The 15,106-nt window shown below is 52.2% G+C and overlaps 1 protein-coding gene across 10 annotated transcripts in view; it reads right to left on the minus strand.

The window, feature by feature from the left end:
* The window catches only part of Aspscr1 (ASPSCR1 tether for SLC2A4, UBX domain containing), a 39,184-nt gene extending 24,078 nt beyond the window's left edge, over positions 1–15,106 (minus strand). For 6 of the 10 annotated variants that reach the window (XR_012438399.1, XR_002213882.2, XR_012438400.1 and 3 more), the window contains exons 1-4: positions 14,953–15,106; positions 13,862–13,917; positions 10,467–10,581; positions 8,208–8,308 (exon numbers count right to left, since the gene is read on the minus strand). Coding sequence is in view for 6 of the 10 variants with exons in the window: in XM_020187858.2 (XP_020043447.1) it covers positions 8,208–8,308; positions 10,467–10,581; positions 13,862–13,917; positions 14,953–15,054 (374 nt within the window). In the remaining 4 variants the exon portion in view is untranslated. The other 4 variants (XM_074044852.1, XM_074044851.1, XM_020187853.2 and 1 more) reach the window with 4 other exon arrangements.

Consider the following 15,106-nt stretch of genomic DNA (forward strand, 5'->3'; position numbering starts at 1 on the left):
CCAGCAGGAGACAAGCAGTCCTAACCACCTCCCAGATGTGGCCTGTTGCTTAGCCATGTATGAGTTTAGGACCTGCAACCAGTCCTGTGAGTCCTGGAGTCTGGACTTCCATTTGAAGCTGTCTCTAAGAGAGTCCCTGACCACTAAGATACAAATCCACCTACTGGACTGCAAGCAAAGAAGCTTAAGTCCCAAGGCCATGAGTACCACCATGTTTTGTCCACTCTGCTGGCAGAAGCACCAGGGCTAACAGAGGGCTATGGTTTTCCAGAAGGGCCAGACCTTCAGATCTTGACCTACACCACATGCTGGAGTCATGGCCTGTGACCTGCACCCAACCATGTCCCAGCCATGTGACCTCAGGCCACATGTCTATTCCATGCCTGAACACAGAGGTGACAGTGACACTTCCTCATGAAGCACAACCAGATGCCCATGGGACAGGGAAGGACCAGCTACTGAGGTGAATGTCACCAAGAAAGGAAGAGGAAGTGAAGCATCAAGATGCCAGAGCCAGCCTGTGTCGGCCATGACACTTGGATGCACAGCACCAAGCACAGACATCTGGTCACTGACACTGGATGGGAAGCGTCACAGCCAGATGCAAAGCAGACCTTCCCACACACTCCCCTCCTCTGCCATCCCCTCCACAGCAAGCTGATGTCATTGAAGGCTGGGTAGTAAGGACCACTGTCCACTCTCCTCCACCCAAGGTCGTTGTGCACATCATGACCCCAGGAAGCTCAGCTGGCCTTCGGTACACACATCTGACATACACACTGGCCCAACCTATGCTGACCAGCAGGGTGACAGGGTGCTGCCCTCTCCTGGCCCTGGAGTGTTTCTGTTGCTGATATCCATGAGAACTGAGAGGAAGTTCAGTCCTGCATTTCCTAATGCACCATTGTAAAATTCACCCCCAAAGTAACAAAAGCCCATCTCACCCTTACTGGAGATGAGTACAGGCCAGTCTCTGTCCAGGTAGAGAAGCAAGAGGAGCTAGGCCGACAGGCAGGTCCCAGGCAGAGGAGGAACCCACAGCCTGCCAGGACTCACGGTCACCGTGGACCAAACAGATGGACAGGCTGAGATGGTAAGAGACAAGAGCTAAGCTGGTGACCAGAAAACAGGGCACAAAGATTAGATAAGGTGGGGCTTGAACAGGGTAGGCCTGGAAGGGCCAAGGGCAATGCTGGGGGGACATGGGAACATCCCTGTATGAGACACATGCACAGGGAACACCTCCCAAGTAGAGCTCCCACTGTGACCACACCCAAGTGCTCAAGGGGCCTCCAGGGCAAGTGTGCACCGAACTCAGCTCCTGACCTTTTGCTCTATAGGAGGTAGACTGGCCTTCGTGAAACAGTGAAAGGACTGGACAGAGAACTGAGTGCCAGACTCAGACAGGCCCACCGCATGGACAGCAGGCCCATGCAGTATTGAGGTCACGGCCTAGACCAGGGGAGCCATAATCCTCATCCTGAGAGAGTGTGGCTTCATCTCTTTCACTTTTATTCTTTGCCTTCTGTTTTTGCTTTGTGTTCTCCCCGTGCCTGGGGTTACAGCCTCTCCCTGCCCGGGGCCCTGCACTGCCAGCCTCACCTGCTGGCAGAGGCCTTGCTAAGACAGCACAGGCCCAGGGGCCTCACAGGGCTTGGAGTGACAATGAAGTCCTTCCCTCAGTGCAGGCTTCTGGCCCATGGAGCGCATGATGCCTACAGCTGGTGTCCCCGCCATGCAAAGCCAGGCAGACCTGTGGAGCACATTTCCCGTGAGCCGCAGAGCACACGGCTGTTGGACCTACCCTCTCCCAAAGAACAGGACATTTAGCCCACCAGAGACCTTATGTCCCATGGCTTTAGCCAGGCCCATGCAGCTCTTCCTTCTGAAGCCACGACAGAGGACCAGGAAGAAAACCTCAGCCCAGAAGATAGTCCATAGAAACAAGGAGATGGGGCCAGGAAGAAAGATGGGAAAGCCGAGCATCTTGTCTCTCAAATGAGACACGTAACTGACCTGCTGCAGGAAGGAGCTGGCTTATCACACAGCTGGCCAAGTTGTCGGACCCATGACTGCCCAACCCAGACAAGCACGGCCAGCACCCCTTCTTAAAGCCTTTCCCTGAGGCCCTGTGGACTACAAATCACAAACAGGGACAGAGCCCGGCACACGACATCAAACAGCGGCCTGGCTTTGATGTGCGGCTTCACCAGAGAAGGAGCAGGCGGGTCGGATTCCCTTGTGCGTGCAGGGTCTGAGAGGAACGGCCACAGGCCAAGGGAGGGGCAGCTGAAATAGCTTCCAGACTTTCTGCCACCCAGCCCAGCAAGCAGAACTCTCCATCCTGATGGCAAAAGACATACCATTATGTGCCAGGAGGGCCATGCTGCACTCACATAAGCCCCACAAATTCTTAATGTCTGTGGCCCCTGGTGCAAGTGGACATGCCCTGCCCCTTAGCCCCCACACCATGCCACCCTGCTGGACACAGCATTCTGGATTGAGAAACGCAAGACCAGGTGGCAGGACAGCGCCCACTCACCACACAGAGATGCCCCTTGGCCACAAGGGAAGGTACTGGGGAACTGGTGAGGTCTTACTTCCTCTAAGGCCAGAAAACTTGCCCTGGTCCACGCCAGGGGCTACCATAGATGGCCAGGCAGGGCACAGATGCCACCCACCACAGAGTGCAATGTCCCCTAGAGGGTAGGCAATCTACACACTTAGGACCCAGGTTCCATGAGGTATACTGCACTGGGGACAAGGCAGTGTCTACAGTCCTTCGTGTTAAGTCACCTGAGGGGCCTAACCAAACCAGGGATGATACAAGCACCAGTACTGCCAAGAAAAGGCTGGCACCACCATGCTCCCCATACAAGAATGACACACCAGCAAAAACCACCAGAGCTACAACTGCAGCCAGAGCGTGGCTTCTCCTGCTTGAGAGGCTGCCAAAGGCAAAGTCATGTCCTGAGGCACCAGGTGTCTTGGTGCCCACTGCTGTGTGACAGTCTATACCCATGTGCTGTTGTGTCTCCAGCTAGAGGAAATAAGGAGGCCCAGGTGGCTGAGCCTGTGAGAATCCTAAGGAAAGAAGCCCCTGGCCCTACACAGTTAGCTGAGCTGGCTGCCAACTGGTCAAACGAACCCACTCTGAATGTGACCACATGCTGATAATCAGACCCTAAGGGAGATAACACAGGACTCTATCCTCACCCACAGCCTCTCGCTACAGCCCATCATGCCTCTGAGCCCCAGGGACCACCTGGCCTCCTTGAGAATCACAGCTCCTACTCAAAGACAGAGAAAAGGGCTCAGGCCCCACTGTGAAATCAGGCTAGGACAGAGGGGCAGGGGTTGGAAGACCAAGCCAGGAAGAGGACAACCATGGGAGAGGGCACACGGGGACAGCCAAGGAGGGGCACACACACCAGGAACATGGCACACGGCCGGGGCGGGGGGAGGTTGGGCAGGGAGGGGTTACAGCTGGTGACACTGCCCATTTAGAACACAGCCAGGGAGGGTGCGTACTGGGGACAGGGCACTTGGGAGCAGCTAGCACAGACAGCACCTCTGAGGGCGAATCCCCTCTGTAGCAAGTTTGGGAACTTGACTTGTACAAAAAAACACACTACTCCCACACAGACCTCAGAGAACCGCCTGGGACAGTATGGGACACAGTGGAGCCGTATGTAACAGGCTGAGGCAGAGGCCACCTGGACCTGGAACATCCAGAGTGCAGGCTCTATCCAGGCATGGCGGGGATTCCCATTTGCCAGGTCTCAGCAATACTCTGAATCCAACATGGACTTTCTCACACCAGCAATTCAGGAGCCCTGGCCACAGCTTCTGGTTCTCAGCCTCTTCCCAGTTCCTCAAGCAGCCCATCAGCCCTCCCGGTGTGATAGCTGGGCGCAGCCTATGACTGGCCCCTGCATCCAAGTGGATGGGGCAGAGAGTCACAGTAGCCTTCAAGAGCTCATGGTAAGTTAAGACTCCTCACAGGAAGCTGGGACCTGACAAGCCCAAGTCCCTCTCCTCTCCACACGTTCTTGACCTCCATGTGTGGGAGCCTTTAGGCATCCTGAGGGGCCGTGAGTAACAGTGCCTTTACTTCCCTCTGCTTTACCTAACCACAGGAAGTGGTGTGTTCCATCTTACAATCCTCAACTGAATCAACACGGGCACAGGAGAAGCAGGCAAGAGCAATGTGGCCAGAGGTCAGTGTGGCTGTTGATCCTCATCTGCTGGGCAGATTGTCAGGTTACAGGGACTTGGGACAGCTCAAGAGCCAGCAGCCCTAAGCCACTCTCCAGGTATCTGGCCAGCAGCAGAGCCTGGGAGGCAGCCAGTCCCCAGAGCACCAGACAGAGGGAGCAGAGGTGTGTGTGCGAAATGTGCACTGGATTTCAAAAACTTCGTACCAACATACGTGATCAAATTTTTCTATTGATTACATATTCAAAGCATAGTATTTTAGGTGTACTGAGTTAAACATTAGTAAAATTAATTATGCCTGTTTTTACTTTATCTTTTATGTGTTACTAGAAATTCTTTTTTTTCTTTTGGTGGTACCAGGGATTGAACTCAGGGCCTATACCTTGAGCCACTCCACCAGCCCTTTTTGTGTTAGATATTTTCAAGATAAGGTCTCAAGAACTATTTTTCCAGGCTGGCTTCAAACCACGATCCTCCTGATCTCTGCCTCCTAAGTCAAGGATTACAGGCATGAGCCACCAGCACCCAGCATGTGTTACTAGAAATTCTGAGTTGCTTCTGTGGCCAGCACGTGTGGCTTGAAGGGTATTCCTAGAGGTCAGCGCTGTCCCAGAAATGCTCAGAGTCAGGACTGGGCTATGTCCATGTTCAGAAGAAAGTCACCTTCCAATTATATGCTGCCTCCAGCCCAGCAATTGACCAGTGGTCCTGAACACAAAGCACGCTTCACCCCAGATGCACACCAACCTCAGCAGGGATCCTGCGTGGGCTTCTGGCCTGCAGGCCCCAACCTGAGAACACCCCCACAGGCACAGCACTCTTAATTTTCTAGGATTCTCCCACCTTCAAGAAAGCCTCAAGGGGTGACCAACTTCCTGCCTGTCCCACTCAGCTGAGACGAGGAATTCCTAGAGCTCGGGGCCAGCATGGCAGCTCTAAGCACAGGCTCCTCTCTCACCTCATGTGTACCTGTTGGGACCAGTGATATCTCCATGGTGGAGACCCAGCTTCCTGCCAGCCCAAGCCGAGGGCTGGCAGAGTGGCTCAAGTAGTAGAGCACCTGCCTAGCAAGTGTGAAGCCCTGAGTTCAAGCCCCAGTACCATCAAAAAAATAAATAAAAAAACCTGCCAGGCCCTCTGCACATCCCCAGCACAGGAACCTCCATGCAGGGCTAAAAAATCTCACCATGGGTCCCAATCCACTTCACAGTAAGTGGAGGTCAGCTTCCAAGACAAAATTTGGGTCGGAACTTTTAAAGCTAAAATTTACACATGTACCATCCTGTCTCTGAACTTATCCTCAGGGAGGAACTGAGTGGTGATTGGCTGGGCAGTCCCCACCAGCTCTGCCTGGACAGGTCACATACAGGCAGAGCTGTGGCCAGCACTGCCACACTGGTTGGGTACAAATGGTGGCCAGGTCCACTCAACAGAAGACAACATGTGGGAAGAAACACTGTGAGGTCTTCAAGAAGATGTATATGACACAGTGAGAAGCAAAAAAGAAACACTCCTGTTTCTTTCACAATGCCCATCTCCTCCATCGACAGACAGGCTGAGATACCAGGGATTAACCTAGATGCTCCTTGACCTCCCAAGCCCTACTCCTGCCATTGGAAGAGCTGCCCCCATGCTCTACACTATGTCTTCAACTACACCTCACAGTTAATTGCAATCAATGTTGTCCCTACTTCTTCCAGCATCCTCAACCCCACCCACAGGCCACCCCAGGACTCCTTGGTCCACTTGCTTGTCTTCGTTCACATAAAATGACTGAGATAACAGTGAAGAAGCAGCCCTCAATCTGAGCATACATCTTTCCTGGTCCACAATGCTACAGCAAGACAGAGAATTCCAGAAAAGTGGGATCTTAAAGACACTGCTCCAGGAGTCCAAGCTGGTGCAGTGGCTCATGTGGTAGAGTGCCTGCCTAGCAAGCATGAAGCCCTGAGTTCAAATCCTGTACCACCAAAAAAAGAAAAAAAGCGATTGCTCCAGGGGTCCAGGCCTGCCCTTTCCCTGTGAACCTACAGAATCATCTCTCTGTCCCCATGTCCTGTGTTTCTTAACAACATCCCTTGATAAAGGTCTTCCATCCACTGGCTGGGCCTGCAGAAGCCTCTCAGTCTGGTACCTTGGGCCTTCTGTTTTGGAAAGTTCTCTGCTGTAGTTACACACCTGTCAGTCAGAAACCTTAGGCCTTCTGTGTCTCCTTTGTTGTGGTACTGAGCAAAATGGCTGAACCCAAGTGACCACATTCTCTGCCCTCCACCAAGGACTCCACAGCTCCTCTGTCCACCAAGGAGGAGGGGTCCCTACCCCTGGGGTACAGTCATGTGATTTAACCCAGATGGCAGTGACGCGCCCTGCCAGTTCCAAGCATCAGGCCTCATGTCCTCCACACACACTCTCACTCTATCATCCCCTCCATGAGGAGCTGCCAGGCAGGCACAGGCAGGGCTCTGGCTACGTGACCCACGCTACCACTAAGTGCTATCCCTATCCGCTCCACATTCCTAAATTCCAAGAACTCTGAGTGTTCCTTTCTAACTGGTCTTGTCTCAACCTCCCCAGTCCTGTGAGGACAGTAACAAGTGCTATAGCTCCCACCCACACAGCCATCACACTCTGTCCATCACAGTCACCCTCCACTCATTTTCATATGGCAGTGGAGACTGAACTCAGGACTTTGTGCTGCTTGAGCTATGCCTCCAGGCCTCTGCATTTGTGTGTGTGTGTGTGTATGTGTGTGTGGGCTTGGGGTTGATCTCAGGACTTCACACTTGTAAAGCAAGCGCTCTATCACCTGAGCCACACCTCCAGTCCTCTTTGTTCCATTTATTTTAGAGATGGAGTCTAATTTTTTGCCCTGGCCAGCCTGGACTGTAAAACTATGTATGCTTCCTGAAGTAGCTGGGATGACAGATATATGCCACCATGTCCAGTTTTTTCTGTTGAGACCAGGACTCGTCAACTTTCTACCTAGGCTAGCCTAGAACTGCGACCCTCCCTGTCTCCTCTTCCTAAATAGCTAGGATTACAGGCATGCGCCCTGGCACTTGGCTTTCCATCAATTTTAAACCACTTCATACCTGGCTCCAATCCTCACAGCCACTGAGACTGCAGACGACTCCTCAGCAAACTTTCCTACAGCAAGGTCTTCCCACCTATGGGTACTGTGAATGCCTATATGGAGTCACTTTCCTATGTAAAAAAACTACCATGAGATATCCTGTTCTCAGCACTCCAGACACGTTAGCTCACCTCATTTACACACCACCCATGATACAGATGAGGCTGCAGAAGTTCAGGGAGGGCGAGAAACTTACCTACAGCCACACAGCAAACACTATACCTTACACTGTGCTGGCTAAGACCGCTAAAAGCTGACAAACACTTCTATCCCATGATGAAAAGATCTAAACTTAAATAGGTACCATTTTACACATTCCAGAATAAAGTTTAAACCATTCATCAACAGGAACTGACACACCCAAATATTATCAAGAAGACTCAGTCCTATGAGGGAGTTTCACACCAGTTTGTTAGTGGTGGGGTCACAAAGTGGTGTTTTGTCTGTTCTATCCAAGGGTCTCCAAAATACAGGTCCGATCCAGGGAAATCCAGGCACACTCCCCTCTGGCTGCTCACCAAGCCCACGGGCTGGGGGTGGGGAGGGGCCTTGTGTCCCCACAAAGATGGAGGTATTCCCTTGCTCTTCCTGGAGGGCGAGACGGGGCCATTAGGCTGGAAACTCAGTAAGATGAGCCACTGATCCCACCAACCTGCCAGGAGCCACTAGGGACAGGCAGCTCACATGTCTCAAATCAGTACTCTCAACCAGGACGGCAAGAGCCAAAGGGCTTGGGCTCTGGCCAGAAGTGGTGTAAGTTTCAGATTGGCCAGATGACTACAGCAGTGCCTCTGCTAGGAAGGAGCAGGAAAAAGCCCAGGTCCTGCCCACTAATGCTCTGCCCATCAATGCTCACCTGGTCTGTGCAAAATGGCTAAGAAGCTCCCAGAGGGTCTGGCCGGAACAGAAAGTATCCTGCAACCGGGAGCCATCATCCAGCTGCAAAGCGATTCGAACCTGGAGAGGCAGGATGGGAGAAACCTTACTAGGAAGAAGAGCAACTGTCCCATCAGAACCAAGTCTGATCCCCAGGGGGCCCTTCCAGAACCTCCCAGAAAGATCGACCCCAGGGAGTACTGTCCCTCTGCATAACCTGGAGACAGCTAATGGCTGGGGGTCTCCCAGAAGGGCAGCACCAGCATGTGCTTGAGCACACGTGTGCAACCACAGAAAGCATCATCACAAAAATGCTCCCTGCCCCAGCAGCACCCTCCAAAGATGGCAGCCACCTAGAATAGTCTCACAGATACCCTCAGTTGTGCTGCTTCCTGAATAACCCCAGAACCCTGAGATGTGACCCTCTGGTGCTGTGTTGCCAAGTTTAGAGTAATTTGTTGCACACCAATAAACAAATGATACACAGTGTTTTCTGAATTTTTTCCTACAGCTGAGCACCCTGCTTTTATAAATCTTTAAATAACTGTGTCTCCAATGAGGAGCATAGCTATAACCCTGAAGGAAAGTCCCTTCTGGTCTCTCTGCCCAGCGACAGACATATTTGCAATCAAAGCCTGGATATGGGCTTAAGTCTAACATCCTCTCCTGTGAAAAATACCTGCCAATTGTCACCCTTGGCCCTGCACAGACTAGTGATTACTTCTCTAAGTCACACCACCCCTTCCTTCAAGTGCACACTTACATTAAATCCCAGTAGCTCACAAAAAAGGAACCACTCTGTATGACAGGTGCCAAAGCCTCCCACTCATTCCCTGTACCTCCCAAGGAACCCTCACTTGACTATTGTCTTGGCATGGGCCAACTGTGACTACCAGCAGCCCAGGGACCAAGACCTCCAGTCTCCTAACTCTCCCAGCCAGGCACAGTGACCACACCTGTGATCCCACCATTCAGAAGGTTTAGGCAGGAAGACTGTTAGTTACTCAGCCTGGGCTACATAGTGAGACCCTGTCTCAAAGAGAAAAAAAAAAAAAAAGGCAGCTGGGCACCGATGGCTCATGCCTGTAATCCTAGCTGCTCAGGAGGCAGAGATCAGGAGGATCACAGTTCAAAGCCAGCCCAGGCAAATAGTTCGAGAGACTCTATAAAACCTTTCACAAAAAAGGGGCTAGTGGAGTGGCTCAAGGTGTAGGCCCTGAGTTCAAGCCCCAGTACTGAAAAAAAAAAAAGGGGGGGGGAGGGGTCTGGGGATGTGTGTCTAAAAAGTACAAGGCCCTGTGTTCAAGCCCCAGTACCTCTAAAAATAAATACATAAACAAAAACTAAAACAGAGGTGAGGTGCTTTCTCACAGTGTAGGGAAAATAGCCAAGCATGTAAACATAGGCACAGCAGCAGCACAGCAATTACAGATGGCATTACTTCCATGGCTGCTGTTTTCATCCAGGACAACTAATGTTCCTAAAGTCTCCAGCAGTTAACATCAACCTAGAGACCAGCCAGGGCAAGCAGTTAGAGCTTCGGCTGGAGCCCAGTGAGCCCTCCGGAGGTAGCCTGACAAAGCCTGAGCCTGACTGTGTGCAGCTGAGACAGAGTGGCTGCCGGCCATATCCACATGGCTCTTTGGGCTCTATGACCAGAAACATCAGGCTGGTAAGCAAATGCTGCTGACAAACCTGGATGGTCTGTCATTAATGCCACCAAAAAAAAAAAAAAAAAAAGCTGCACAAAGAACAAAGTTTTATTTTTATTTTTTTTTGTTAGCAGCACTGGGGTTTGGCAGGTGCTCTACCACTTCAGCCACTTCACCAGCCCCAAGTTTCAATTCCAGTTATCCAAATAAAACTATAGCTTTGAGCCAGGCACCAGTGGCTCATGTCTATAATCCAGCTACTTAGGAGGCTGAGATTGGGAAGATTGGGGTTTAAAGTGAAGCCAGCCTAGGAAAATAGCTCGTGAGACCCCATCTCCAAAACAGCCAGAACAAAACGGACTGAGGTGTGGCTCAAGTGGTACTGAGTCTAAGCCCCAGTCACACTGGAAAAAAAAAGGCTGTCTTGGCATGCCCCAAGAAGGCAGAATGCGTCCTGCAGTCCTCAGGCCCATGGTCAACCCTGCAGCATGCCTCCCACTCAGCCTGCTGCAGGGCTATCCTATGCTCCAACAACCCCACTGGGAGTAGGAGAAACAGCCTGCTGGTCCTTACTACCAGCCACCTACCCTGTTTTCTGGCCCCTGGCGGCTCCGGGATGCAGGCACCATCTCCAGCTTGGCATTGTTGGGCAGGTTGGCAAATCTCCACTGGAGAGAAAGGTCAAGCACGGTCCTCTGAAATCTGCAGGACAGATCACAGCCACACACCTCCCTGAAGTTCATCTCACTCCAACCTCAGCCAGACTATAGGACAGTTCCCTGCCAGACTGCCCCCACAGCTGCCAGAGCAGAAAGATAGAACCTGCAGAGATGAGAGGCAGGTCCTGACTACAGGGGCCTCAGGAAGAAGGAAGTACAGGGCTGCCTGTGACCCCACCTGCCTGGGCTGGAGTCAAGAGACAGGATAGCAGTGTGAGCCTCCAGGTAAGATGGGGGCTGCCCACAGACCCCAGAAAGCAAACACACAGGGAACAATGGCTAAGGAAAGCTCTACCAGAAAAGCCTCCAACATCCAGGCTGTCCCAAAAAGCTACCACCCATCACTCCTGCTTCCTCCATCCTGCAAACGGACCACACCTGGAGACAAGCAGCAGCAGAGTCTAGAGAAACCACACCTGGAACGGCCCAGTCCAACATCCTCACAGCAAACTCAGGCCAAGTCCAGACACAAAGACACATCCTCTAACCCACAGTGCCTGTCCCCTCTCTGTTGGAAGGCTAAGCGCCTTCCAACTGGTGAAGACAGACCAGCATAGATCCTTTGGAGGACAGGAAAGCCTACAGCCTCCTCTAGGCCCTGGGGAGGAAGACTCAAAGGCTTTCCAGCCCAGTTTCTCAGAAGCACTAGGAGACCAAGAGATCTGATGAGTCAGGACATCGAAGGGCAGAAGTGTGTGGAGACCTCAAGCATGTACTGGAAACAGCCTCCAAGAACCAACCCTCTCCAGAAAGCACAGCCATAGTCACACCTAGGCAGACAAGAAAATCAGAAGGAAGAGCCAACAGACAGCCCAAGCCATGAAAAGGTAAACAGGGACCTTAAAGTGTGCCTCCTGACATCCAGCTTGGAACACAAGTTAACTGTGGACTATCAAGGAGTCAACACCTGACCTTGGAAAGACACAAAGAATTGGCAAAAGGAGAGGCAGAGATGGGTGTGATGGCTCACCCATGTGATCCCAGCTACTTGGGAGGCAATCAGGAGGATCATGATTTGAGGCCACCCAGGCAAAAAGGTATCAAGAACCCATTTCAATGAACCAAGCCTTGTATGCACATATGAATAATAAAAAGAAAAAAAAAAAAAGTAAATGGGAGAAAAACTGCAGAAAAAAAAAAAAAAAAAGAACCCATTTCAACCAATTAAGAAAGAAAAAAGGCTTGGTGTGGTAGTGTGTTGCTGCTATCTCAGCTTCACAGAAAGCAGTGGCTCACATCTGTAATCCTAGCTACTCAGTAGGCAGAAATCGGGAGGACTGTGGTTCAAAGCCAGCTGGAGCAAATAGTTCAAGAGACGCTATCTCGAAAACACCTGGGCTATCGGAACGGCTCAAGTGGTAGAATACCTGCCTAGGAAGTGTGAAGCCTTGAGTTCAAACCCCAGTACTGCCAAATAAAAAAAAGAAACAGGGAAGGGCTCAACTGGTGCCTTCACCTGGGGTGGGGAGGGCCACAGCCTTTGGCTTGGGACCTTCCTGCCCCTGCCCCTGCCCCTGCCCCTGCCCCTGCCCCTCTCATTCTGACTCCCTTAGGAATGCTAAGGGAACGAGAACCACCACTGTCCACCCTGCAAATCACAAGTCTAAGAAAAGTTCCCACCCATGGCTCTAGAAACATTAAGCTACATAGCTGTGACCACTGAAAGAACAAACAAGGTAAGTGACTTCTGCCACTCAGAAGAGAGAGCCTGAGCTCTATTTCCACAGAAGTTCTGGGGAAATTCACAGAGGCTAGGGAAATAAATTTGTGTGAAATGTGAATATACACAGTGGCCTGCCTGACTGTAAATAACGACACTGTTGGAAATAATTAAGAGCTTTCTGGATCATGAGAATGAAGCAACATTAACGCCAATCCTGAACACAGGCTAGAAAATTAGAAAGTGCCACATAAAACATCTAGTGCAGACAGGACAGCAGGTCTCAGGAGAGCCAGGAGCAGTGGGTGGAGAGGAAGCCCTGCTCATGGGAGTGGCAGCACTTTTTAAACAAATCACAGTTAGTGGATGGAGGGGAGACATGGGAAAGGCTAATACAGTATTGCAGAGAAACTGACTCAAATTATACTCATTGTCTTAACCAGACACCATTACATGGACCATAGGCAGGTTAACAGGGAATGGAGAAAGCTGACACAGTGAGAGGATGCTTGGTGACAACCTGGCCCAGCCACAAGGAGCACAGGTTCTGGAACAGGAAGTGGGAGACTGAGATGGCTTGACAGATATTTCCCCTGAGAAACTCCTCTCTGGAAAGTCCCAGAAGGTAGTGTGGACAAAGCAGGGAGCAGTGTCAGGAGGACACTGTGAAGATAGGTCTTTACAGTGAAAAGCTCCAGTGCATGGGATAGAAACCACCTTCCCTCCAGCATGAGGGTTCTAATTCATGGTCTTGGACCTCTGAAGGATATGGTAGAGGCCCTCTTTTTGGATCAATTGCCACACACAAAGAATCATCTGTGGAATCCCAGGAACCACAGGGCTGCCAGGCTCCACCCATTTTGAGGGGTTTCTTCCCATTTCTCCATGACCAGTTGTTTGCCCTCAGAGCCCCCTCTCCCCAGGAACTTATTCAACCAAATGCACAAAAACCCTCTGTACAGCTGAACAGTAGCCCCATCAAAAGATACATTAGGACTAGTCCCCAGAACATGTAAATGTGACCTTATTTGGTCTTATGCAGGTCTTTGCAGTTATAGTAAGTCAAAGATGCTGAGTGAGATCGTCCTGGATTGTCCAGTAGGCCCTAAACTCAACCACAAGTACCCTCCTAGACACAAGGAGAGGACATGTGAAAACGGAAGCAGAGACTGTAGTGATGCAGCCACAAGCCAAGGAACACACAGCCCCCAGAAGCTGGAAGGTGAAGAAGCTCTTCCCCTAGAATATTCAGAGTGCAGCCCAAGTGATACCTTGACTTTGGACTTCTGGCCCCCAGAACTGGGAAAGAATAAACTTGGGTATTTTGGTGAGACTGAGGCTCTGTGCTTGCAAAGCAAGTGGTCTAACAGTTGAGCCATGCTGCCAGTCTATTTTGCTCTGGTTATTTTTGGAGATGGAGTCTCTTGAACTATCTTCCTGGACTGGCCCTGAACCATGTGATCCTCTATCTCAGCCTCCTAAGACATCCAGCAGAATAAACTTGTTTTAAGCCACCCAAAGGACCTCTTCCCAGAGCCAGTACGGTTGGGTGGAGTGGGAGCAGATGGTCTAAGGCCCCACAGCTGAGTCTGAGCAAACTCACTTTAGATCATATTCACTGGGGTTGAAGTCCTGCCGCCTGCATGTATCTTCCAGAACCTAGGAGATGAAAAGACAGTGAACCCCAGTGTACAGACACTGTATTCACCCCCAAGGCACAGAAGCCAGCCAAGTGTAGAGCCAGCTGCCTGGCTGCCCAGACAGAAAGCAGGTACAAGACCACTGGATGAGCAGTTAACTCAACAGCTGAAGCAACCCACCTGCAAACCCTACCCATTTCCCCACTTCCTATTAGGCCTGGCCCCATGTTCTGGGCTCACAGACATCTTCCCACCAGACGCCCTGGGATTCCCCTCCCCACCAGGAAATAAAGTTCAAACTCTTCAGTTCTGCATTCTGCTTTAATCCTGCCCAGCCAGGCCACTGGCCTGGCTGCCCTGTAGCCAGGTAACTTCTGCACACCTGCTTCCCTCCTCCCATGAGCCCAGCTCCGGAACCAGTTCAACCGGGTCCTTCCAGGAGGTCCTCGGGCAGGGCCAACTCTGCCAGAGCCCCCCCTTCTGAACTCTGTCTCCTCCTCCCCACCACGTGGACTCCTGCCACGGACACGGGTGGTGCGTGGCGTATGCCTCGGCATCCTCAGTCTCCCGCAACACGGGCTCAATAAACACTGAAGTGTCATTCACTCGAGGTCACCAGCTGCGCCAACACAGTGAGTGACTTAGCAAAATTCACTTCCGGGCACGGAGGCCAAAAGATCTAAAGTCCGCTGGGACTCTCGGGGACAGGGAGGGCGGGTGCGCTACTCTTCCTGGCGCCCTCAGAGGCTGGATCCTGCCGAGCGCCGAGGACTCGCATGGGGTGACACTGGATGCGGCCGAGCCCACAGAGAGGTCGCCACCTTCCCCCCCCCCAACAGCCCACCGCCCCCAAGGACCCCCGCCTCCAGGCCCAGCGGGAACTCAGTGGAGCGCTGGAAGCGCTCATTGGCTGCCTGAGGCCCCGCCCACCAAGGCCCGCGACCACGCCCCGAAGCCCTCCGGAGCAACCGCAGGGGCGAGGCCTTGCACAGCGACCACCGCCCGTGCCCGTCCATCCGACCCCCTCCCCCCCAGCCTGGACCCGCGGCCGCACCTGCAGCAGCACGGTGCTTGGCGTCACCTTCACCGTGTGGCGCCGCCCGTTTGGGGCCAGCACTGACACCGCTGAACCCCCGCCGCCCGCCGGGGCCGCCATCTTCCGCTCACGTGACCCGCGGCCGGCTCTCCTTCAAACAACTTTATCAGCA

Source organism: Castor canadensis, chromosome 11 (genome assembly GCF_047511655.1).
Source record: "Castor canadensis chromosome 11, mCasCan1.hap1v2, whole genome shotgun sequence".
Lineage (NCBI taxonomy): Eukaryota > Metazoa > Chordata > Mammalia > Rodentia > Castoridae > Castor > Castor canadensis.